The sequence below is a fragment of the Penicillium taxi genome (assembly GCF_028828555.1).
Source record: "Penicillium taxi strain IBT 34144 chromosome Unknown utg000002l_segment0_segment0, whole genome shotgun sequence".
In the NCBI taxonomy this organism is placed as follows: Eukaryota; Fungi; Ascomycota; class Eurotiomycetes; order Eurotiales; family Aspergillaceae; genus Penicillium; species Penicillium taxi.
Window position 1 is genome coordinate 2,561,579 of NW_026643204.1, and position 22,832 is coordinate 2,584,410.

Below are 22,832 nucleotides of genomic sequence, written 5' to 3' on the forward strand. Positions count from 1 at the left end.
CATGCCTTGAATAGGAATGAAAAAACTTTCAAGCGGGCCTGGAATGCTCTGCTCTTCCTAATTCGTATTTACCACTGTGCAGCTACAATGGTGGATCTCGCATCAAAGTGCAAAACCTTTCGCTCCATTGAGTTCATTGCAGTGCCATTGAGAAATGCAGAGACCATTATCAAGTCTGAGTCAAGAAAGCAGTCCCCTCTTGAAGCCTTGTTAGCCCTTGGCTGCCGTCCACAGAGCATAAAGTGGACCGACTTCTTCCAGCGCAAGAAAACAGTCGACGACTATCAAAAGTCTTTGGAAACAAAGCGGACAGTCCATGCGGAGGTCCAGATGATATACTACTTGGAGACAAATCCCGATATAAATCGAGGATATAATGATGTAACCTCGTATATTGGGTGCAGCAAGAAGTGCTGCTTTTTTTTGCGACGCGTTCCGCATTCACCACGGGAAGCTTTTGGCACGAGGAACACACGAAACAGTGTTTCCTAAATGGGCATTACCCAAAGACTTGGCCCTCCCAGACGATCAGGCTTGGCTCATACTACTAAAGAATAAATTCTCTGCATTCCTCAAAGCCAAGCTGTGCAGGGTGATAAGCGAGCCATTCCCGCCAGAACATCAAGACCTCTTACAACAGTCCTCAGCAGCGCTGTCAACAGCAAAAGCAGTTCAACTTGAAAAATTACAACATTCGGAAATGCCATCAATTATGAAGTGAGTTACATATCCATACTCGATTCTTTAAGCTCACAGCCTTATAGAAAGCTTATGTTCCCAGGTGCAGTTTCGGCATGTGACAAACAAGTCACCTTTACGCCTATCCCTCAAGAACCTGGATATGCCATGTTTTTGGCACCGGTCATGCCCCAAGTCTCAAAAATTCTTCCAATTGAAGACGCTGAAATGTATAGAATTAACAACGATAGGAAGAACTGCTCGCTAGAATCGATAGGTGATATGCCAGAAGTAGGATACATAGATTTCAAGGATTGCCGGCATTGCCACCAAGTAGCAGGTTTCAGTTGTTCCGCGTGCTGGACGTTCTATTGTTCCAAGAACTGTCAAAGGCAAAATTGGAGTACTCACCTTTTTATATGCCGAATTCCAAACAGACCACATGTGGCTGATTATCTGAGCCTATCAATCAAGAGAATAAACAAAGCCATGGTTTTCGGAGACGAAGAATCCATTTCCAAGTCAATCTCGGAGCTGTTCGCCGATGATCTTCTCTGCTGCACGCTTGGTTTTAGCAATTGCTCCAGTATAACTGAGACAAAACTTCTCGTCCAACTTTACCATAGTGTCATATCAAGTTGCCGGACACCAATGAAAGATTTGCAGGAAGCTTTGCAAGCTGGAGATCTCAGGGGCTACTTGTGTCGTTTCTGCGAGGAATATATTTCCAAAACGGCCCGAGGTACTCAGTCTTACTGCATGTTTTGGTTTTTAGCCCTCGTGAAGAGACCCAATTTTTCTATACTAGACCCGAAGAACATGGGATATGAGATCTGGGATGCAGCAATCGCCCGTTCACTGAGCTTACTTGGTCTAAAAACAAGATTGAAGGAAGGTGAAAAGCTTGACTTTGCCCAGAACCAAGTTTTCAACCTGTTTGTCAACATTCAACCCTTTATCGGCTGGCTGCCCGATGTTTACTCATCCATATGGATGGAATTTGGATTTTGTTATTGCAAAACATACCGGCAGAGGAAAGAGCTAGCAGACAAGTACATAGCTCTAGCTTCTTCCAAGGCCTCTTTTGATGATATTGTCGCTGCGTATAAATCTTGGACCATGGCGGATTTGATGACAGCGCAGGACATCGATCTTACCGACTTAAAATCCCAGGGTATTACACTGAGAAAGCCATCTGTATCGGAAGACACTGTCTTTCGTCTCATGGCTGGAGTTGAACACGCTCTTTCCGGTCAATACTGCATGTGCTTTCGAATGAATCAGGGCAGATCATGCCACAGCGGCTTTGAAACACACCTGGATCTTCAATCTGACATCTGCTATGGCTTTCACCTGAGTAGTAGTTGGGAGAGATGGCAGCTACTTAATTTCTACAAGACGATGTTCAAACTACCAGGCTTTGATCCACGGGAAATGGCCGAGACCAAATAATGTGGACAGAAAGGCAATCTTGAGAGATACTTCAATACTCTTGTTCCGAACATGAGGCAAAAAATCCTCGACATAGAACGTGCTGAGTCAATCTTCTTCCCACAATTGGATGGCACCATATCAATGAAAATGATTGATGGTGAAGAATCTCCTGTTTCCCACTTCTCTTGTGTTTGTAAAGTGCACGATGTTATGGGTCCACCAGGCACTCAGTGGATCAGAGCAGATCAACTGATCATGTGTGGTAGAATGTGTGCCAATACCGAGAGTGGCACACCATAATTTAAAGCTGGTTCATTAATCTCGGCTTCTCGGGAGTTATGCTTGTCAAGGCTGAAGGAAAATATGTATATCCTGCCAGGTATTGGGATTTCGCAAGGTCTCGCCCATTCTGAGGGGTTTTGTCATGGTACTGCGTGTCAGCTGATCGTGCTGCGTCGGTGTTCAGTAGGTAGTATTTTGATAATGTTTAGCTTGGCAGTATAGCATCGTGCAAAAGATTGCCTCATTTTCTATGAGCTGTGTTAGTATCATGACCACATGTGAACTATGACTACTGTATTGTGGGTGTTTTTTTTCTTATAGATATATATTTTGATTGTTAAAACCGAGAAATCAATAAAAAGGGTACACATCTAGGAAAGGAATACGAGTAGTGGCCGCACTGACCTTTTCAGCTGAGCAGAAGTGGAATATCATTGGGCCATATGCCTCTCTTGGCAGCTGGGATTTATGTAACACGTGGCTCAGCCTGCTTTTCTTATTCTCTGGCCGTTACCCTCAGCTCAGATGCGAGTTATGACCTGTTTTGATGATGTTTCCTTCAAGAGCCTTAACCGCGGAGCTGCTTATAAATCGCCACAATAGGTTCAAGCACTTAAAGGCTTTCTTCACAACATGACATACAGTATGTAAACTTGAAACTTTCTAAAGTAAACAAGTGAATTGCATGAAATGTGTCAATCGTCCAACTCTGAAATTCCTCTCGAGCCCATCAACCATGGCGACCAACCTCCCCTGTACGATGTGATCGCCTTTCCATCCTTCAACCCAGTCGCAGTCGATCACTCGATCCCAGGCGGTTGGGAATGCACTTGGCAGGATAAATTTGGCACCAAAACGCTATCTCCATCACTATCTAGTAGCCCGAATGCCCTGTATCAGTTTATTTCCTCTCAACTTAAGATACCACCACGGCAGTATGTCCATATCAAAGGAATACAAAGCAAGCTCAGAGACTCTGTAACGGAGATTGATTTCGATTTCAGACTCGACTTGACATCAACACTGGTACGCCTTGATGAGAATGCAAATCCTTGGTACGAACGGCATGTTGTTTGCGATGGAGATGATAAAGAGGTTTTCCGTGGTGGGTGCTGTAAGTCTCTTGAATGGAGCCAGCCTCTACGTCAACATAATCGGTATGAAGCTATAGATATAGAGGAAAATGAGAATCGGGAGGATCACACAATCCTAGACATGAATCTGGACAGCTCGGACGAAGTGGATTCTAATCTGATGACCTGGTGCGAAAGATACTGTCAAGACCCCGCTAAAGCGAAATCGTTTACCTTCACTCGATCGCTTGAAGGATTTGATACCGGGCCCCTGGTCACAGAGCTGAGTTCGTATCTGCGCTCAATTAATTACCGCGGCCAAGTTGAAATTACAACATCGACGCATAATAACTTCATCACTATCTATTCTCCGCATTGGATAAACTACCTGCGCAATAATTCCTTCGTTTGGTGGCTTTGCTTCTTCTCACAACTTTGGATCATCACACAGATCGTGATCACCTTCTCTAAGAGCCACTACGAGGTTGTGCACTCGGTCTGGAGGTCTTCTTCAGAGGTGAAAGATACATCCATGCCGTCTGGTTTTAGAAAGGTTTACGCCCGTGGTCGCGATGAGACGAAGCTGGCAGATTTCTGGGCTCCCGCTGTCATACAGGCGGCTAGCGACCAGCTGAACGGGGGTCAAACCTTAACAGAGGAAAGTATACAGCGTCTTCAACGGCGGGCACAGGAGCGTTTAGAAAACATCAAGTCATTTCTACCCGAACGCAGTTTAAAAGGGGATTCTACAGCTGAGGGTTCGTCGGCTTCCAATCGGAGGCCTACAAGACTGGGCATAAAACCTGGGGGATACAGCTTCCATGAGGGGTGGGGTGGGAATGAAAATCCTACTGATGATGATGATGATGATGATATTCTATTAACCTGATGCTGCCTAGCTAGAGTCGCTGTGGCAATGCAGGCGCTTCGTCCGTCCGAAGCAAGAATATGCCCGTACGCTGTGCCCACGCAGTAGAGAATGACTAGACAAAAGAAATTGGGTGTGAACCCGTACAGGTAAAATGAAGCCCAAAATAAATCCCAAAATAAAGCCAAAATGAAGACCAAATCCCACTCAGAATGTAATTGCTATGTAGTGTGCAATGCAATATACGTTTTGATATCCCCGATATCACTCCTGTGCATCTTCCCGATGTCTATAGTCACTTCCCCTGCCCCTCTGACGTTGACACCTCCTCGCTTCCTTCGATAATGTTCATCTGTTCTTGCTGTCATTGTGGTCGGTATCTCAGTTGCCGCTCACTTTGTTGTTGGATACGTATCGTCTTCACCCCTTGCCCGTTCCGGTCAATCCCGGTGTGTTAATTCAGGGCACTTTCTAGCAAGGCTATCACGCCATCGGGGTTTCCTGATGTCTTACAAAAATTCTGGTAAAACAGCAAAGAAATACTCACCTTGAATAAATAATGTATGATTATTTAAAGGGATCTAGAAAAGGATTTACCGTTCGCGAAGTAGCCACGAACAGGACAGCCAGATCTAGCGGCGATGGAACCATTCTCATAAGCCTCGTCGATGCTTCGGCATGTGCGATAAGAAATACTCCGAGAGTTGTGGTAGTTTGGACATGATTTCAAGGATCTTTGCGCCTGTTGGGATTGATAGGATATAGCTGTAGGAATATGGAAGGTGGATGAGATTAAGACCTAATACCTTGCTGGGGACTCTGGAAAGCCTTCACTCCAGATTTTTCATAGCAGATTGCTGTGAGGAAGGGGATGAGAGAGGAGTTAATCACCTTCTCATTTAGGCTTTGCAGGTCTACTTTTTGGGTGCTGTCAAGCAGGAAAGAAGCCTAGAGTTGCTACTTCCCGGGAATTGAAAAAACCCCAGGCTCGATCTCCATGGATTCCAGCCAGGTGGCAGGGTATTCAGATATCCCTGAGAATCAGGGAGATGGTCAAGGTTTTCAATGGCCTGCATATGCTCAGCCCGGCCTTTCATGCCCTATACCCTCGACACTTTTCTATATTCGATGACCTTTTTGGGGACGAAGATGACCCGATCATGGTGCTTGCATTATAGATGTCACTCGTCGCTGACAAGCTAACTTCACTTCTATGAGTACCTTTGAATGTCATATTCTTCAATATACTTGGATGAAGCTCGCATCCAGAGATTTTTCGGGCCAGCGCTTTTAGCGTAGAGCCACCCAGGTAAGTCCAGGGCTACCTAGTGTAGTGGGGACTAGGTCACCTGATATTAGTGGAGATTGTGTATTTAAGCATTCAGTTGACAGAATAGATCATCAGACCACCTTTAGTTACCTTCTTGAGATACCCTTTGGTTCTCCTTCCTTTCTCTCACATGGCTCCTAGAGGACGGAATCTGACTGCATCTGCCATACTCCATGATTTAGCTAGGTTTGCAGACTAGCTAGGCTCTATAATTCGGGATGATGGATAATCAACTGAACAGCCCCAGAGGGCTGGAGGAGATTCATTGGTGCCAGGACACGCCTTTGCTGATCAGTAATCAATATTAATCATCTACGTAGTTGACGATGACTTTACATATGCAATCCGGGACAGTTAATAATCGGAATCCCACGGTTAGCTCATTATCACCAATTGATTAGAAATTGCAAAATGTGGATAGGTGGTCAAGTTTAAAAAGCCATGATTTTCGCACCCTAGATCAATATGTCGGATATTATGACGCAAAAGTCCAACATGACGAAGACAATATTGGTAATGACCGTCACCGGTAATCAGGTATGTAACCTTGCACAGTGCATATCTGTCTTCTATGGTGCTGAATTCATCGTCCAGGGGTCATCTGTGGCAAATGTATTTCTTGATAAACCTGGATGGAAAGTCAAGGGCCTAACAAGAGACCCTTCCTCCCCTGCAAGCCAAGCTCTGCGTGCACGGGGTGTCCAGATGATCAAAGGAGATGTCAACGACGTTGACTCGCTTAAAGCTGCCTTTCAGGGAGTGGATATCATCTTTGGTAACACCGTGTTCTCCGATGCTATGTCGAATTCGAACAGTCCAGATCTAAGCTTCCTGAAGCCGGGCCAGAATGCAAGAGAGATGAGCTATGATTTGGAGCTCCTACAGGGCAAGAATATTGCAAATGCGGCCGCAAGTGTCGTCCCAACACTTGACAGGTTTATTTGGTCTTCTCTTTCTGATGCTGCTAAGTGGAGTAAAGGGAGGTACACAGGTGTCTATCACTTTGACTGCAAAGCCCATGTTGTGGACTATATACACGAAATGCACACAGAATTGGCAGAAAAGACGTCTATCTTGCAGATGGGTTTGTTTATGACAAACTGGAAGTGGGGAAGAACTTCTGTACCATGGCAGAAGGTTTGTAATGATATTCCAACCTGCATTGAATCAGCGTTAATATAGTCATTAGTTAACCGATGGGACCATGCTCCTGAGGATCCCAGGGAGTGGAGACGAGCCAATCCCAATGGTCCATACAAAAGACACTGGGAACTTTGTGGACGCCTTACTTTATCTTCCAGCAGGCACGAATATGCTTGCATTTGGTGATCGCCTGACATGGGCGGACTACGTGAAACTCTGGACCAGTATCACAGGTATTCCGGCTCGATTCGAGAAGACCACTGTCGAGGACCACAGCAAGCTGGAGCCCGCGGATCACAGCGCAGAAATGGCAGAGATGTATGGCTATATGCAAGACATCGGATTTGAAGGTGGAGATCCGAGTGTGGTGTACTCAAGGGATGTAAGTATTTTCCCTTTCGAGATTTGACCGAATATATGTACTAGTAGCTAATTCTGATGATTGAAGGTTGTGCCTCAGATCCCGTGTACAGGTATTGCCGACTACATCAAATCAGAAGACTGGACACAGCTAGGCGATCCAACCCTCACGAAGTAGTCTATAGAAGAATCAGGGCTTGTCCCGCACAGTACAGTCAGTTGTTTGTGGGATAACGATAAAAGATACGAACAATCATGGGTGGTGCGAAGATTTTGGAATACTGATGGCACAGGGCGTGGAACATTCGCTAGTGTGTAATGCACTAGCCAGCAGCGATAGTGCTGTTATCCTATCTTCTTTACTTTTTTATCACTCTTTCTTTCTTACTTTGACAGAGATGACTTGGTTCGGGCTTTTCTTCGATTCTAGAAGGATTTCTGCATGTTAGTATGAGAATGCAAAAGCGATATAAAAACATGAAACTTCTTTGTGAAGTTGCATGTAGCCTCTGGAATCTATCTGAGAATGTGGTAAGCAAAACGGTACAGATTGCGAGGTATCATGGTCCAACTTTGGAATTACTTTTGGACCGTATACCCCAGACTAATGCGGGAGAATATCAAAGAGATGTCCAACTAAGTTTACAAGTGACACTGCCATTATCTATGTAGGAAATTCCATTTCCTCCCGATGCGTTTTATATGCAAAACTGTGGATGAAAAGCCCTTGAAGTTTGTCAAATAGTTTCAGGTTACAGTTCAGCTGAACTCTCCGAGAATGCCAAGCCAAACCTTTCTCCAACGCGGTGAAAAACTCAGCAGAACCTATCTAGCCTAAATAGTCAGAAAGGTTCAGCTGAGCTATAGTCACAATAAATAGTTTAATCTGTTTTTGATCTGTTTTTAGTCGGCATTTCCGTACTTTGTGGAGATGGCTTTGCCCCTCTGTAGTTAGAACACACACAAATTGTCTTTGATTCGTTGAATTTAGTTGCCATTCGTCTCCACCTTACTAAAAATTGACAGATGTCATTGGTCACGTGTTTTCGTACGAGACCCACTCTATACTAGTGATTTCCCCGGGTCTACAGACTTGACACTCTACGCTTTTCTACAATTCTATTCCACATTACGTTCTCTTGGTAAAGAATAGTTCCGAGCCTCCATCTATCTGTATACTCGTACTGACGAAGTCTCGCCTTATCGCAGAAGCTCACGAAAATGGTCAGTGTCGATGAAGATCAAATATGGTTTCTGACGATAGAGTCTGTGAGTGCAACCGAGTATAAGCTGGGCCAGATTTCCTTAAAAGACGTTGAAGAACATGGTATCTCATTTGGCTGTATCCTGAGGAAGCTAGATCAACCGGGCCGACCAGAAGATTTTTCTTTCTGGATCCATGCCAATTCAATGTACGCCGCTGTTCAAATGCTCACGGATGAGGCCATCTTTGCAACATGGAAACTCTACTGTACCGATCAACCAGCTGTTAGCATAATTGTGAGACCCAAGGATGATCCATCGCCCAATACATCCAATACTCCATCCCATCAGTCATCACTTAAGGAAAGAAGAAGAACATCGGGTTTACGAACCATCCCAGAAATTCGGATTAGACCACCCGCTGCTCCTGTGCTCAGAGGACAAGATATTGTAATGATGGAGGATATTGCCGAGATGCCCATCGAAGAATTAGTGACAATCACCCTCGCGGATGGAGAACGAAGAACCTTCAATAAGGAATACATGCTTGGTATTCCACTATCAATTCCCCATATATAATACTTCTAACACTGGATTTTCAAGAATTGATTCGATCAAGATTTAGCAGCGCTAGACCTTTAACGGAAATTGAACTGCAGACTTTCGCCAATGGAGAGTTGGTCAAGACAAAACTTACGAGAGAAATTTGGGAAGGGTCACTGGTGCGGGGGCCGTGGAAGGACTCGTTCCTCGAAATATGGACTCTGTATTTGAGAACAGCGAGTTTCCGGGCGACGCAGCTCGCAAAGCTCCGCAAAAAATACCCCAACTTCAATCAAAATTGTATACAATTTATCCAAGACCTCCATACATATGAGAGGCAAGGTTCGCAAACTCGACTCGCCCAGACTGGACATGAATTCTTTCTTGGACCGCCATATTTTGAGGGGAAGATGGTCCAGCAGATTCTCGAACTCCGAACCATGAGCGGCACAATCAATGATGAATTACAAACGTTGAAGACGAGGGTTTCTTCTACTGATATATGCGCTTCGCATGATCTTTCCCCCATATTTGAGGCTGCATTTGGGATCTCTTGGACCGGAAAGCCCGTCATGAACCCTGTTCCAATTTCTTCTCAGGAAATTAGCGGTGAAGGAACTGTCAAAAACTTCTTCCGCAGAGGCTGGAATATTTTTGGTAAGAAACGAAATTGAATGGGTGAAATGGCTAATCTATCCTTATCGCTGTTTGTCGCTTGCTCATCTTTATATTGACATTATTATTGATTCGAGGGGCCAAGTATAACTATCATTACTCCCGAGGACATTTGTAGATCGATTTTTTATCTTTATAGTGACCTTTCAATTGAATTGAGTATTCTAAGACCAATATGCATGTCAAATAGACAAACTAATCTAGAGAAAGGTCAATATAAAGATACTTATAGGATCTGATCCAGATATCTAGTGGCCCTGTGATTCTTTAACTTCTGTGAAATGGTTAGACATATTTTCATGATGTTTTCATCATTCTTCTATGGATACTAGTCTGCAAATATTCAGTGAAGCTCTTTCTTACCAACCGCTCTCTCTACCTCTCCCATTCGGCCACACACCGCAATGCCGATGAAGAATTTGCATTCAGTAATATCGATCGAGTAATCATACAGAAGTTGAACTTTTGAAGGCCAAGAACTGGTAAATCCAGATCAAGTTTGGTTTGTCGAAGTTACCTCGACACTGGGATAGAACCAGGCCGTGACAGCAATGATGAAATATTCATATACACAAAGTGCCCCCTCCAGATAGTTACCGTTGCTGTCCCTCAGAAAGTTCCTAACGAAACATCCTAATATGTCATGTATACCTCTAGTAGTCCCTACATCAAAGTCCTCGCAAACTTCATCCCAAGTGCACGGTGTAACCGTCAGGCCTTTCCAAGAGGGGAGCGATTCTTTGGGAGTACTGTGGCGTTAAATCATGCGCCACGCAAAAGATCAGGGGTCTTTATCGGGGCACCAAAGAGAAGCGGTGTGGGTGGAAGCCGCAAAGCACGGATACTTTCTCCCTCCGTTACTCTTCTATAAATTCCAGCTGGAGCATTTTCTCTCTCTACAAACGCATCCTTCTCAGGGTCTTTGCATTTTTCGCAGAATAATGAATTGGGTTGACATATTCAGATTTTGTACCTTGACTTCTCTCACATATTTAATGCATGTCGCTTTTATAGGAGGCAACGTGCAAACTCATGGTTCCCAGCTTGGGGACATCGTTCCTAAGCGTGAGGTTTTCTACGTTGGCGGACGATACACGAACATCACAGCAAGTCTTAATTCCCACGAATTCTATGTGTATCTAAGATCGCCAAACAGGACAAAGCAACCAATTCTACATCAATGGCTATGATAGGGCAAATTTACGTCGAAAAGCTTTCCCCTAAGCCAAACCTGGCGAACCCACCACTTCCCATTATTTTCATTGCAGGCGCGGCTCAGACCGGCACTAATTTCCTTCATACTCCAGACGGACGCCCAGGTTGGGCATCCTATTTTATCTCTAAAGGTCACACGGTCTACCTCTCAGACCAGCCTGCACGCGGTCGCTCCTTCTGGTTTCCCGGACAGGGAAGTATTGGGCACATTGGCTCCCCTAATTCTGTCTCTGATATTTTCACCGACGTAGCAAACAACGACAACCAATGGCCACAAGCGAAGCTTCACACGCAATGGCCTGGCACCGGTCGCATTGGCGACTCAACTTTCGACGCTTTCTATAGGAGCCAGATTCAATTCCAGACCGACCGCCTCATAAGCGAAGAACAAAATGCGCAGGCATATTCAGCTCTAGTCGATCTCGTAGGCGACTGCTATATCATCAGTCACTCGCAGGCGGGTGCTTACGGTAAGTTCAGCTAAATACTATGACCTACTGAATTGGTTAACGATTGAGTAGGCTGGAGGGTCGGAGACATGCGCCCAGACCTAGTCAAGGGTATTGTCCAGCTTGAGCCGTCTGGTCCACCGTTCACGCTCCGCCCGCCGTTCGGAAATGACCCGGCTTTCGCTTTCGGTCTCACCGACCTCGCAATCGGATACGAACCGTCTGCAGGCAAAAATGCCGAACATATTGAGACAACCACCGAGCCGGCCATCGACGCCGATCACGACGAGTGCATTATGCAGAAGTCCCCAGCGAAGCAGTTGACAAACCTGGGCAAAATCCCAGAACTTGTTGTTACAGGTGAAGCATCGTTCCACGCGCCATACGATTACTGCACCGTCAGGTATCTGGAGCAAGCTGGTGTAGATGTTGAGTGGGTGGATCTAGGCCAAGATGGTATTCATGGCAATGGACACATGTTCTTCATGGAGAAGAACAACCTTGAGATCGCAGATCGGGTGTACCAGTGGCTGAAAAAGCACTAATCAACGCACAACGAAGGGCTAATCTCCTCACTGCGTTTTTCCGTAGAGTTTGTACTTTTAATGTAGGTCATTGACCGCCAGAATCTCTCTTCCAGTGCATGTGAACAAAATGTGGCTTCCAATAATTGCGTAATCCTGAGAATTGTGAAGGCTGTTCGAGAGCGTGAGATCTATTTAGCGAAGTCGAGAGATTTTTCTGTGCCAAATCTGCAAGCCATTTCAAAGATCTTGGCTTGAGGGAGAGGTTTGCGATTCGGACCTCAATATTCCTCATTTCAGTCTCAAAGACTCGACTCTGTGCTCCGGCATGGTTGTTGGGCCCGAGCCCTCGGAACGCGCATCAGGCTCTGCTTGAAGTCTTCCTTGCCCGTCGCACAATTTTAATAAGCACGCCTTCAAGGATTCATGGTTTGTATTTGGGAGGCTAGATCCTTATTTACGGTGATAAAATCTGTGCTGGCCCTCGATCGCCTAATAGTAAATAAGTTTTGCGTTGTTGTGAAGCTTTTCTTTCAAAATTGATATCAGTAGACCAGGGTCTCTAAGTGAGCAGCCAAAAATTCCATGAAATAATTGTCTGCTTACTGAATACTAGAGACCGCCGTTATGGGAAACGACTCTGGGTTTTGTGGCTGCGACGTATTGCCATTTCATGCCATACAGGATGGAGATGTAGCATCGTTCAAAACGATTAAATTGAGCTGTCGCGTGGTTTCCGTTTCTCTGGGAATTGCTTCGGGGTGGACAGCATTAATCTGGCGGCAATATGTTGTCAATATCGAGTCAGGTACAGCACATCATCCAGAACTATCTACTCCCTACACAACCTGATAGATTAGGCATCCATGAAGTCCTGCATCATCCGATCTAGCTCCAAGCCTCAATCATCACAGAGCTCATTCAATAAACTATTTAGTGCGTTCTCGTTCTCGCCGGGGGCGGGGGGTTTAAAGGGACTATCAATTTCCGTTTCCGAAGACTTTATCGTGCAGGTTGGTACCTAAAACACTCTTACTACTTGATTCTGAGGGAGAAAAAAAACCAGGATGCTCTGATCTATATAAGTTTCCCCGCTCCGTGAGTCATAGTCATCATACCGTAATGCGTCATGGAATCGACTCATTCAGTGTACAATTCAAATCATCGCACTGGATCTGAACCTTCCTACTCACGGCAGTTACAACCAAAAATGGTACCAGATTCATCTATACCCGTTGAAATAAAGTACGCCAATGCATCTGACCTAAGTGAGCTCGTAGGCGTCGAAATTCGCTCTTTTCCCTTATCCAATTATATGTGCAGCACATATAAGGGATGTGATCCGTTGGCAGTTCACACATTCAAAACAGTCTCTTCCCTCGAGTATTTCGCCAAACCCGAGTGCCATATTCTAGCGGGTGTCGACTCTAAAGCCGGTGATATCATCGCATACAGCCGCTGGAATATACCGGCTATTTACGAGTTTGAAAGAGCCGTAGACACAAGTCTAAGCAACGATGCGCAAGCGCAAATGAAGAATATTTGGGCGTACGCCCCAAAGTTGAACAAGGGCACCTACACGTTCTACGAGGAAATGATAAAGCGTAGTAGGAACATATATCTCAAGGAAACTGATATTGGTTCGTCAACCCATTTTGCCACTCTACATGAAAATTATACGATATTGACTGCTAAAAAATAATGCTAGTCCTTGAACTACTATGCGTCTTACCAGAGTACCAAAGAATTGGAATAGGAAGTGCGTTACTTAAATGGGGTATCGAGAAAGCAGACGCCAGTAACGCCCGGATATACCTGGAAGCTACGATGGAAGGAGTGCCAGCTTATTTGAAGCACGGGTGGAAGATCGTCGAGGAAATACAGCTGGATTACACGGAGTGTGGTGGAGAGGGAAGCCAGAAGTTCGCATTGATGATTAGAGAGCCCCAGTAAACAGTGCTTTTACATTAGCCTCTTTCCTCTTTGTGTATTTATCACTTTGGTCATTTAGCTTTGGAGTCGCCCTGCTAAGCTCACCCGGTTCTCACACATCCTCACCCGAGCTCACCCATATCACCCACTCTCACCCTAAGGAGATTTCTATCGCTGCTTTAGGGTGAGCTAGGTGCTAAGGGCTTTTGGACTATTTTCCGCATTCCATATGTGGCTTAAGTACGGCCGAGCGGACAGGAAGGCCCTGTTCTCCACACCATGTGGTCATATGTACTATTAGTGCAGAGAAAGGGCTTTATATAGAAGGGAAGCAGCCGCTTAGATGAGGAAAGGTGAGTAGGTTGAGTGTGTTATAGAAAGGAGCATCGGATGAGACCAAGCTTATGCGTGATTATTGCACTCATCCTTAATATTTAAGAACCATTGGATAAGATTAGTCCTCTTGAAACAAATATCGTCCTATATTTTATGGACAGAACTTTCTGAAGAAGATAGATTCTTATATGTCGACGTGTAGTATGCATAAACAAGCATATTGAATGCTCAAGTGTGCATCTTACCTGAAATTGAGTCTCGCGGAATGACCCTTTCCTAGCGGGACTTGAACCTTTAAACCCTAGAATAGGACAGTATACACGTTTTTCAACAATAAAGGTAATATAATTTGAATTTGAGGTTTTGGCGGCTGGTCGAAGTAAAATGCATATATTTCAGCAATTACACAGTAGATTTATCATGCTCTCCTTATTATATAACGGGAGCCGTCTGAATTTTCAGGTTTGGCAAATGTCTGACCGTGGGTTGTTAGGTACTGAGCGGATAATTGGACAGTCTTCACACGATATTAAATAGTATGGACTCTTGTAGTTGACAACTAATTAGTGAGATAACGTATTTCACTACCGAGCGGAACAGTTGTAACACCATACTGAATGTGATATTTAGTTAACTAAATTCCATTATAGATTAGTCAATCTCGAAATAGAGTTTGGGAAAGAATCTCTGTGAGTAATGTCCATTCTGTAGTTATATATTTATTCTTTTCTTTCACAGAATCTGCAAACATATACCATAAGTAATAAGAGCTTAGATAGGAGGAGTATGCCTGACTGAAAATGTAGATTTGATACTAACTCCACGGCTTCAATAGTAGAAGATCTAACCTCACCTTACCCATTTCTTTTCACATGCCCTTATTATTCTAAATTATAATATTACTTTATTTCCCAGATCTATCACATACGACCACAGGGTGTGGAGAACAGGGCTTCCCGTCCGCTCAGCCGTACTTAAGCCACACGCCGGTCAGTTAGTAGTATGGTGGGTGACCACATGCGAATCCTGACTGTTGTATGTTTTTTTTGCTACTCTACACACGGCTAGTCTATGCACATATAGCACCCTATTACCTTTGTTATTGTGAACTTGGCGTGTCTGGCGTCCAGTTTCTTTGTCGGCCAGTCGGTGCGTATATTCTTGAGGTTTAGCCACACTTTGTCTCCTACACGGAAATTTGGAGACTATTGGCGGTGGCGGTTCGTTGTTTCTTCTATCCGCTGTTGAGCTGACACCATCGACATTTAGGCCTACTCTCTAGCTTATTTCAGTTATCGTACGATGGCGTCTGCCTATGAGATTGGAGAGTCGTGGCTATGTTTTCTGTTAGATTGTGATAGAGGTCGTACATGATAGCCGTGGGATAGGAAGAATGGGCTCACAATAGTCGCGGTTACATCTCTACTGTTAATAGCAATCTTGGCCGAGAGCAGTAATTCGTTCTATTTGTCCTGTGCGTAGTCCATAAACATGTTTAGGTAGGTCTCGATTGTCTGGTTCATTCGCTCCATAGACCTATCAGCTTCAGGATGGAAAGCTGTGGACAGGCGTCGTATAATGCTTAGTAACTAGCATACACTTGTCCAGAGCTTCCCTATAAATTGTGGGCCTCTATCAGAGACGATTACATATAGGAGGTGATTGTAACGGCGTGGGTTGCAAGAAGGCTGAGAGAGGCAATGGACTCTCTACATAAGCTGGCTGAACCAGCTGTCAGGGAAGCAGGGGTTCCCCGGATAAGCTAGTTAGAGATTTGCCACTTCCTGATGTATTTAACTCTCTGAGGTCTTTGGACTCTTGAAGGAGTTCAAGAGTTGTTCTTGTCCCCAATTTACCCTAGTGGAATTGAGCCCTATGGGATACCACACCCACACCTCCGTCCTCTGGTAGCCTTCTCATAATAGTTCTTCTCTTGTTTACGGTAGCCCAACCGCATTGGACTCTAACCCTTACAGTGATGTTGGCGGTAGTATACTTTTATAAACTATTTTACGAGCGTCTCCGTAGTAATATCAGGTAACCCATCAACCATAACTCCTTCTCCTAAACGATCTATGATCACTACCATATTCGTATAACCCTGGCTCTCGGGAAGATCGACTATAAAGTCGATCGAAATTTCTTGCCAGATCTGGTCAGGGATAAGTAATAGTTTCAGGAATCCTTGCCTCCTATCGCGCTAGTTAGTATTCCTTCCATAAACATCAAAATTTCGTACGAATCATTATATATCCTAATATATTCCGGGCCAGAAGTATTATCGGCTTATTATTCAGCTAGTGTTATCTCGTCCTAGGTGTCCATATATCTTTGAGTCATGGGTTTCCTAGATCATCCTTATACGAAGTGTTTCCTGGTTAGGGACCCATAGTTTTCCGCGGAATTATAGTCTTCCTCGTGCGTCGAGAGAGTACTCTATAATAGATAGCTTTAGGTTCAGGTGTGATGGGAGCTTCTGTTCCCCTTGTTTCACTACTTCTTTCACTTCTTCGTATAACATATCGTGTGTAATAGCATGGTCCCATAGTGTTTCAAGGTCGGGTCGAATATCTAGGGCTTCTTAGTCTTTGTTGTTACTTAGAGAGCTTTCATCATCGTTCAGAGTGGTTTCGCTCTCCCTATCTATGTTATATAGCGTGGTATCCGATTCCTCGTACAAGATGTCTGCTGGTGTCATGTAGACTTCCTTTAGGAGGTTCACAAGGGTGCTCGGTTTCAGGAGTTATATCATATGAGAGTCGATTCTAGTATCTCCCCCCTTCGGAATATCCTATTCTCGGCGAGATAGAGCGTCTATAAGTATGTTGTCCTTTCCTTTGATATACTCGATAGTGAAATTGAAGCGGGATAGAATCAGGGACCAGCGCATATATCGTTCTGTCAACTTCTGTGTCGTCATAAAATATCTCAGGTTCCTATGGTCTATACGAATCAGAAAGTTCGGCACACTCCTTAGCTCTATGTCCTACTCCTCCAGGCATTATACGATGGTCAATATTTCCTTATTATAGATAGGATAGTTGATTTCTGCTATATCGCACTTCTTCGAGAAGTATACACATGGTTATAGTAGTCCATCTTTATTATACTATATTAGTACTCTACTAGTGCACCAGCTGTTACGGGATGAATGCAGGAATTTGTACGCTGTAAAGATCCGATTGGTAAACAAGAAGAATTAACTAAGGGAGGGAAAGGGGTCCTGGGGACCGGATGCTCTTATGGCTCGTCCGGATCCGCACAGATGCCAGGAGCGCAGTCTCTCCAGAGACTGGGCATTTCATCGGGTATCATCCCGTTATATAAGAAGTCTAGTGTTACGGGATGAATACAGAAACACGCTGTACGGATCCGATGTTATTCAAGATGTCGGAACGGTGACGTTCTTACGGTGCATATGCAACTAGTATTCTCGATGGAATAGATCTAGGTGCGTCGATGCGAAGTTGTAAGAGGTGTGTTATTCAATCTTATCCTCGCTGTAACTAAATAGACAGAACTCGCTAGATTCACTTCATGTCGAACCAACAGCATCGGAACCATTCTCATTGGTCCTGTGCCCCACTTTGGTCTAGTGGTATCGACACAAGAAGAATTAGCTAAGGATTAGAAAGGGATCCATGGGACGGGAGCTCTTATGGAGCTTCCCGGTTCCGCATAAGGACCACTAGTGTAGTATCCACAGGAGACGAGAAAGCTATTGTGGGTCTACGTGGGTCAAATCCTGCCGAGTTTGCCCCACTGTCAACCTAGTTAGTTACGGGTCAGATCAGATGCACCATCCTTCCCTCAAACTATTTTCCTCATCAACATGGTAACACACAACCGCGAAATTCCATCCAAAGAAGATTCCATCAAATCTTGGATTCCTGACCCTTCAACATCTTGCGATTTATGTGATTCTCCAAAACATGATAATTGCCATCCGGTTCCCCCGAGTGATTATAGCGCTCCCCTAAGCCCCCCCCCCCCCCCCCCCCGAGTGACTATAGCGACTCCAGCATGGCATCGCTCAAATCAAACAGTCCTTGACAAACGGCGAACTCCGAGATCTCGTATACAACCACCTTCTGATCATCGACAATAATGGATCACAGATTCCCGACGAGATTAAGCCTCTTCTAAAAGAGATTTTGGATTGGGAAAAGGCGCCCCTCAGTGACGAAGATCATGTAGCTATCAGCGAGACCATTGAACTGTACTGGGACAAGACCGAGGCTGTATCAGTTGTTCACATTCTTAAGCTCCCTCTTTTCCAAGTTGGTCGAAAGAATATCGAACCAACTTGTGATCTCTTATGGAGTGTTGAACCCATTCCGGCCAATCCAATATGGGTGGGCCCACTTGTGACTCCCAAGACCGATGCACACTACGGCTTCGCCCGTGGTGCCTTCACAATAGAAGAACTCGCTGTTGTGTTTTGTCCCGAGATGAAGCCCTATTGCATGCCAACTTCGTCAAATATTTTCCCATCTTTTTTGATCGAGGTAAAATCAGAGGCAACCTCCGGCACAATCCACAAGGCGGAGAGTCAGCTGGTGGTCGCCGGAGCGCACCGTAGCAATTCAATGCTCCACCTGATGGAAATCGGGTGCCCCGACACTCAATTCACAGTATCGCATTCGGTTGTTTTCTCTCTGGCACTATCTTCACGATTGGCAGTGGCCTACGTCAATTTTTACAACCCAGACACCCAAAGGTTTTGCATGTCGTTCCTTGAATCATTTTATTTGGTCAAGGAAGAAGAACAATCCAAATTAGCTACGTATGTGAGCAATGTTATGGATTGGTTAACAACAAAGCAGTTGGAACTGGTGAAGCAGGTCCTGAAAAGGCTTGAGGACACTCTTCCAGACCGCCAGCTGCAGCTGCGGGAGGGTCCGCCGCCACTTAAACTATCTAGGAATGATCCGGCGGATGCGTACCACCACCTATCTGCGAAAGAACTTCGCGCAGAGCTTGGGGGTAGAGGCATCTCATTTCAACAAAGGAAATCTAAGGTCCAACTCATCAACTAGTTAACAGCGAATGATGCTTCAGCAATGATTGGCGACAATGAAAACCCGGAGTAGTCTGGGAGGGGGGAGGTCTTTGAATTTACATCACGGAATTCCTGTGTAGCCGAAGCCCATTTTTCCACCAATTGCCGGCGGTGATAGCTCATATCTCTCATCGGAGAAACCTGCGTTTGCTGCAGAAATACAATTCTCCTAGATGTATGTTAGCGCATAAATTCAAGATATGGTTTAAAGAACATACCTGTACAAATAGTAGCCAGCCCTTGACTTCTTCCTTGATTTGGTCTGAGATAAATCCGTTTCTGGGCGTGGTTGGATGGATGTGGGGATTCCCCCTGGCCAGTGCTGAACGAATCTCGGAATGTCAAGTTCGTAGTCTAAAGGATTGGAGGAATGAATCAATTGAATAAGGCGCTGGAAATGGCGAAAGATAAGTTGATACCTTACCCAAGTCTGAAACCCACCAAATACCACATAAATACCACCCGAGTACCAGGAAGATAAATGAAATAATCGATACTGACCATTGTAATAGATGAACTATGAGCCATGAACTTAGAAGGCTGTTAGTTTGATGAAATAGAGAAACGGCTAGTTACGGTGTAATTTTACACACGTGGAAACATGGTTACAGATTATAAAAGTACCTCGATAAAATTTGATTATATCGATATACTGCATTCACATGTACTGTAATGCTCTGAGGCGGATTTAGTTTCATGTTCACCTATTGTCGGAACATGGATATTGCAATCGTGCAATACCACAAACCCGGAACGGAACAAACCCCCGAGTCACGGGGGAACGACTATATTAGGAACTCACGTAGCTACATGAATCGATCACATTTCACACCACTTTGCACAACGTATATACTAAGAATCTAGGACGAACCATACCCTTTTCCAGTGTATATAGTGCAACGTGTGAACCCTGTCCTTTCAACGTAGTTGATCGACAAACACGCATAGAGATGACCTCCCAGCTCCACCAAAGAGCTTTCGAGAGGTTAAAGGGCATGAATTTGAAGATGGATTTAATGCCGCGATGTAAAAGGAGATCAATAATCTTACTGAAAAACACACATTTTCAGTGGTATATCGTCCAAATGATCGCGCAAAGCAGTTATTACCATTGAAGTGGGTGTAAACCTACAAATTTAATGAGAATGGTTTTCTGCTGAAATATAAGGCTCGGATTTGTGTCCGTGGAGATCTAGAGAGAGTCTCGAATGAAGAGAGACGATCGGCCACATTGGCTGTCAAAACAGCTCGAATGATCTTTGCGATCGTGGGCACATTTGACCTAGAATTGCGCCAAAGAGATGCAGTGGCGGCGTTCCTGAATAGCTCCTTAGAGGATAAGGAGATCTATACCCAGTTACCTGACGGATTCAGGAGCAGTCAAGGAATGGTATGGCGCCTGAATAAGGCTCTATATGGCCTGCGCATCTCACCCAAGCTTTGGCAGAAAGAGGCGTCTCGAGTCCTCTCAGGGCTTGGTTTAAAACAACTCTGTGAGGATCTATGTGTTTTTATTGGCAAAGGAGTCATCATCTTCTTCTATGTTGACGACTTCCTGATCGCAAGCCATAAGAGCGTAGCCAAATACGCCCAGGAATTAGAGCGTAAGCTTAAAAAGATCTGGAAACTGACCGATCATGGAGATGCAGAGTGGTTCCTGAATATCCGCATTATCAGGAATCGCCAACTATCTCGGCTCTGGCTGTGTCAAGACAGCTATATTAAAGGCATGGCAGCTCGATTTGGCCTAACTGGCCGGTCACCAGTGGCTACACCAATGCCAATCGACGAATTAGGCCCATATGCAGGCATCGCTACACCTGAATCGATCAAGCTATTTCAGGAAAAGGTAGGCTCCACTCAGTATGTAGCCACGATTACCAGGCCTGGGGTGGCCAAAACAGCCACCAAACTGGCCCAATTCCTTATGAATCCAGGGCCAAACCATCATGTCGCAGCGGATCGCACGATCATTTACCTGTTCCATACCAGGAATTTGGCAATTGGATATGGTTCTAGAGCACCCAAATCCACTGAAAATGGACCAAAATCAGGCTCAATGGCTCTCATCATGGCTAGTGATGCATCATTTGGCGACCATGTTGACCAGAAAATCTCAGCTGGCATGATATGCATGCTCTATGGTGGTCCAATCGACTGGAAAGCGTCGAAACAGAAGACGGATACCACCTCCACCACTGAGGCAGAGCTCTTGGGGTTATCCGACGCGGCGAAAAAATTGGTATGGTGGAAGAGTATTCTAGTCCACATTGGACTAGAAATGGAATATTAGAAGATTACTCTGGACTGCGACAACCAGAGGACGGTAGATCTGCTCACGAAAGAAGGGGCATTTAAAACCAAATTATGCCATGTGGACATTCATCGCAGCTGGCTACGCCAGGAAGTCCAAGAAGGGCGAATTAAAATCAGATGGGTGCCCACTACAGAGATGGTGGCAGGTGGATTCACCAAGATCCTACCACGTCAGAGATTTGAGTCTTGGACCAAATTGCTCAACCTAGAGGATGTTGGAGAAATGATAGAGTTTTAGGGAATAACCCCCTAGAACTGCGAGATTTAGGCTTCAACTGCCTTACATCAGGGATTTAAACTGAATTTGGCTGAACTTGAGAGGGGATTTAGGCGTTTCAACCGCTTAAATCGGCCCTAAAAACAGGCCAGCTTGCACCTATGAGAGGGTGAAAGCTGAAGGGGTGTGTCAAAGGACCGATTCCAAGTTTAGTTTAGTGCATTATTCGTCAGCTCCCATACGCTCTTTTAGTTACTGCACTAAGATTTTACTGCTGCAAAGACACACACATATTTTTGACTACTCTGTTCCTATTCGCTCGCACGAATCCACTATTCAGTTCTCATTCGACAAATTCCATTCAGACAATTTATCTATCCACCCAACTCACCGAAAAGAAACCCTCTAAGCACTTATGTCTGAGATCACTGCAAGCCTTAAATTAGGAATGAAGCCTCGAGCACTTCTCGCATTATTCTAAAAACAAGGCCATTCACATAACCTGTCAAATGCCATCTGAATCCCTTTTCGTTAATTCTTAAGGCTGTCCAATTCCAAAAAAACAAGTACTCGGCAATGGAGGATCAAGTGTTGTTTTACTTTGTGCTTCAAATATTCCTTTGAGATATTCTTGAGGATCCGATGCCGACTTTGAACAAATTTTAGAAGTCTTGAGACGAGAGAAAGTTATATACCACCGCCTACAGCTATCTTCCCTCAGCCCTGAATATATCCAATGGCTTTATCACCTGTATTGCGTTCTCGAATGACTCTACTCAACTCGCATATATGCCAAACGGAGACTTTCATACTTATTTATCCATCATAAACCTCCTCGCCAGGTTCAGCTATTATGATTCCGTACAATGGCTTCTACGCTTAAGTACATCCATGATCACCATTATCAGATCTTATAATTTGGGTAGAAAATATTTAGCGGGGTGTGGTAGCAAAGGAACACTAAATTCCCACTTCAGTATCACCACACAAGAATGAAGTAAATATTTAGCGGGGTGTTGTAACAAAGGAACACTAAATTCCCACTTCAGTATCATCACACAAGAATCAAGCAAAGCTGCGTCCATATAGCTAAGGATGAGAAGTGGCCCAATAGAAGACAAATACGACCGTGACTAAAGTGAGACGCAAAACCATGCCTCAGAGCCAACTAGGTAGTCTTTGTGATCTTCAA

At 44.7% G+C, this 22,832-nt stretch overlaps 7 protein-coding genes across 7 annotated transcripts; all 7 read left to right on the forward strand.

The window, feature by feature from the left end:
* Positions 1–771: 771 nt before the first annotated feature.
* N7495_002863 (zinc finger MYND domain-containing protein) lies at positions 772–2,130 on the forward strand (the record flags this gene model as incomplete). Its single annotated transcript, XM_057205532.1, has 1 exon — positions 772–2,130. The coding sequence occupies one exon, from the start codon at positions 772–774 to the stop codon at positions 2,128–2,130; it is 1,359 nt and encodes a 452-aa protein (XP_057066139.1).
* Positions 2,131–3,084: 954 nt separating this feature from the next.
* N7495_002864 (uncharacterized protein) lies at positions 3,085–4,680 on the forward strand (the record flags this gene model as incomplete). Its single annotated transcript, XM_057205533.1, has 2 exons — positions 3,085–4,225; positions 4,565–4,680. The coding sequence occupies 2 exons, from the start codon at positions 3,085–3,087 to the stop codon at positions 4,678–4,680; spliced, it is 1,257 nt and encodes a 418-aa protein (XP_057066140.1).
* Positions 4,681–6,130: 1,450 nt separating this feature from the next.
* Positions 6,131–7,346, forward strand: N7495_002865 (NmrA/HSCARG family protein; the record flags this gene model as incomplete). Its single annotated transcript, XM_057205534.1, has 4 exons — positions 6,131–6,202; positions 6,260–6,802; positions 6,855–7,190; positions 7,257–7,346. 4 exons carry the CDS (start codon positions 6,131–6,133, stop codon positions 7,344–7,346), a joined length of 1,041 nt encoding a protein of 346 aa, XP_057066141.1.
* A 1,043-nt stretch (positions 7,347–8,389) lies between these two features.
* Positions 8,390–9,588, forward strand: N7495_002866 (uncharacterized protein; the record flags this gene model as incomplete). The annotated part of the gene is made up of 2 exons (XM_057205535.1): positions 8,390–8,921; positions 8,975–9,588. 2 exons carry the CDS (start codon positions 8,390–8,392, stop codon positions 9,586–9,588), a joined length of 1,146 nt encoding a protein of 381 aa, XP_057066142.1.
* A 1,181-nt stretch (positions 9,589–10,769) lies between these two features.
* On the forward strand, positions 10,770–11,798 carry N7495_002867 (alpha/beta hydrolase; the record flags this gene model as incomplete). Its single annotated transcript, XM_057205536.1, has 2 exons — positions 10,770–11,274; positions 11,326–11,798. 2 exons carry the CDS (start codon positions 10,770–10,772, stop codon positions 11,796–11,798), a joined length of 978 nt encoding a protein of 325 aa, XP_057066143.1.
* Positions 11,799–12,987: 1,189 nt separating this feature from the next.
* N7495_002868 (GNAT family N-acetyltransferase) lies at positions 12,988–13,730 on the forward strand (the record flags this gene model as incomplete). Its single annotated transcript, XM_057205537.1, has 2 exons — positions 12,988–13,417; positions 13,486–13,730. 2 exons carry the CDS (start codon positions 12,988–12,990, stop codon positions 13,728–13,730), a joined length of 675 nt encoding a protein of 224 aa, XP_057066144.1.
* Positions 13,731–17,977: 4,247 nt separating this feature from the next.
* Positions 17,978–19,138, forward strand: N7495_002869 (uncharacterized protein; the record flags this gene model as incomplete). The annotated part of the gene is made up of 3 exons (XM_057205538.1): positions 17,978–18,004; positions 18,068–19,031; positions 19,092–19,138. 3 exons carry the CDS (start codon positions 17,978–17,980, stop codon positions 19,136–19,138), a joined length of 1,038 nt encoding a protein of 345 aa, XP_057066145.1.
* Positions 19,139–22,832: the final 3,694 nt, after the last annotated feature.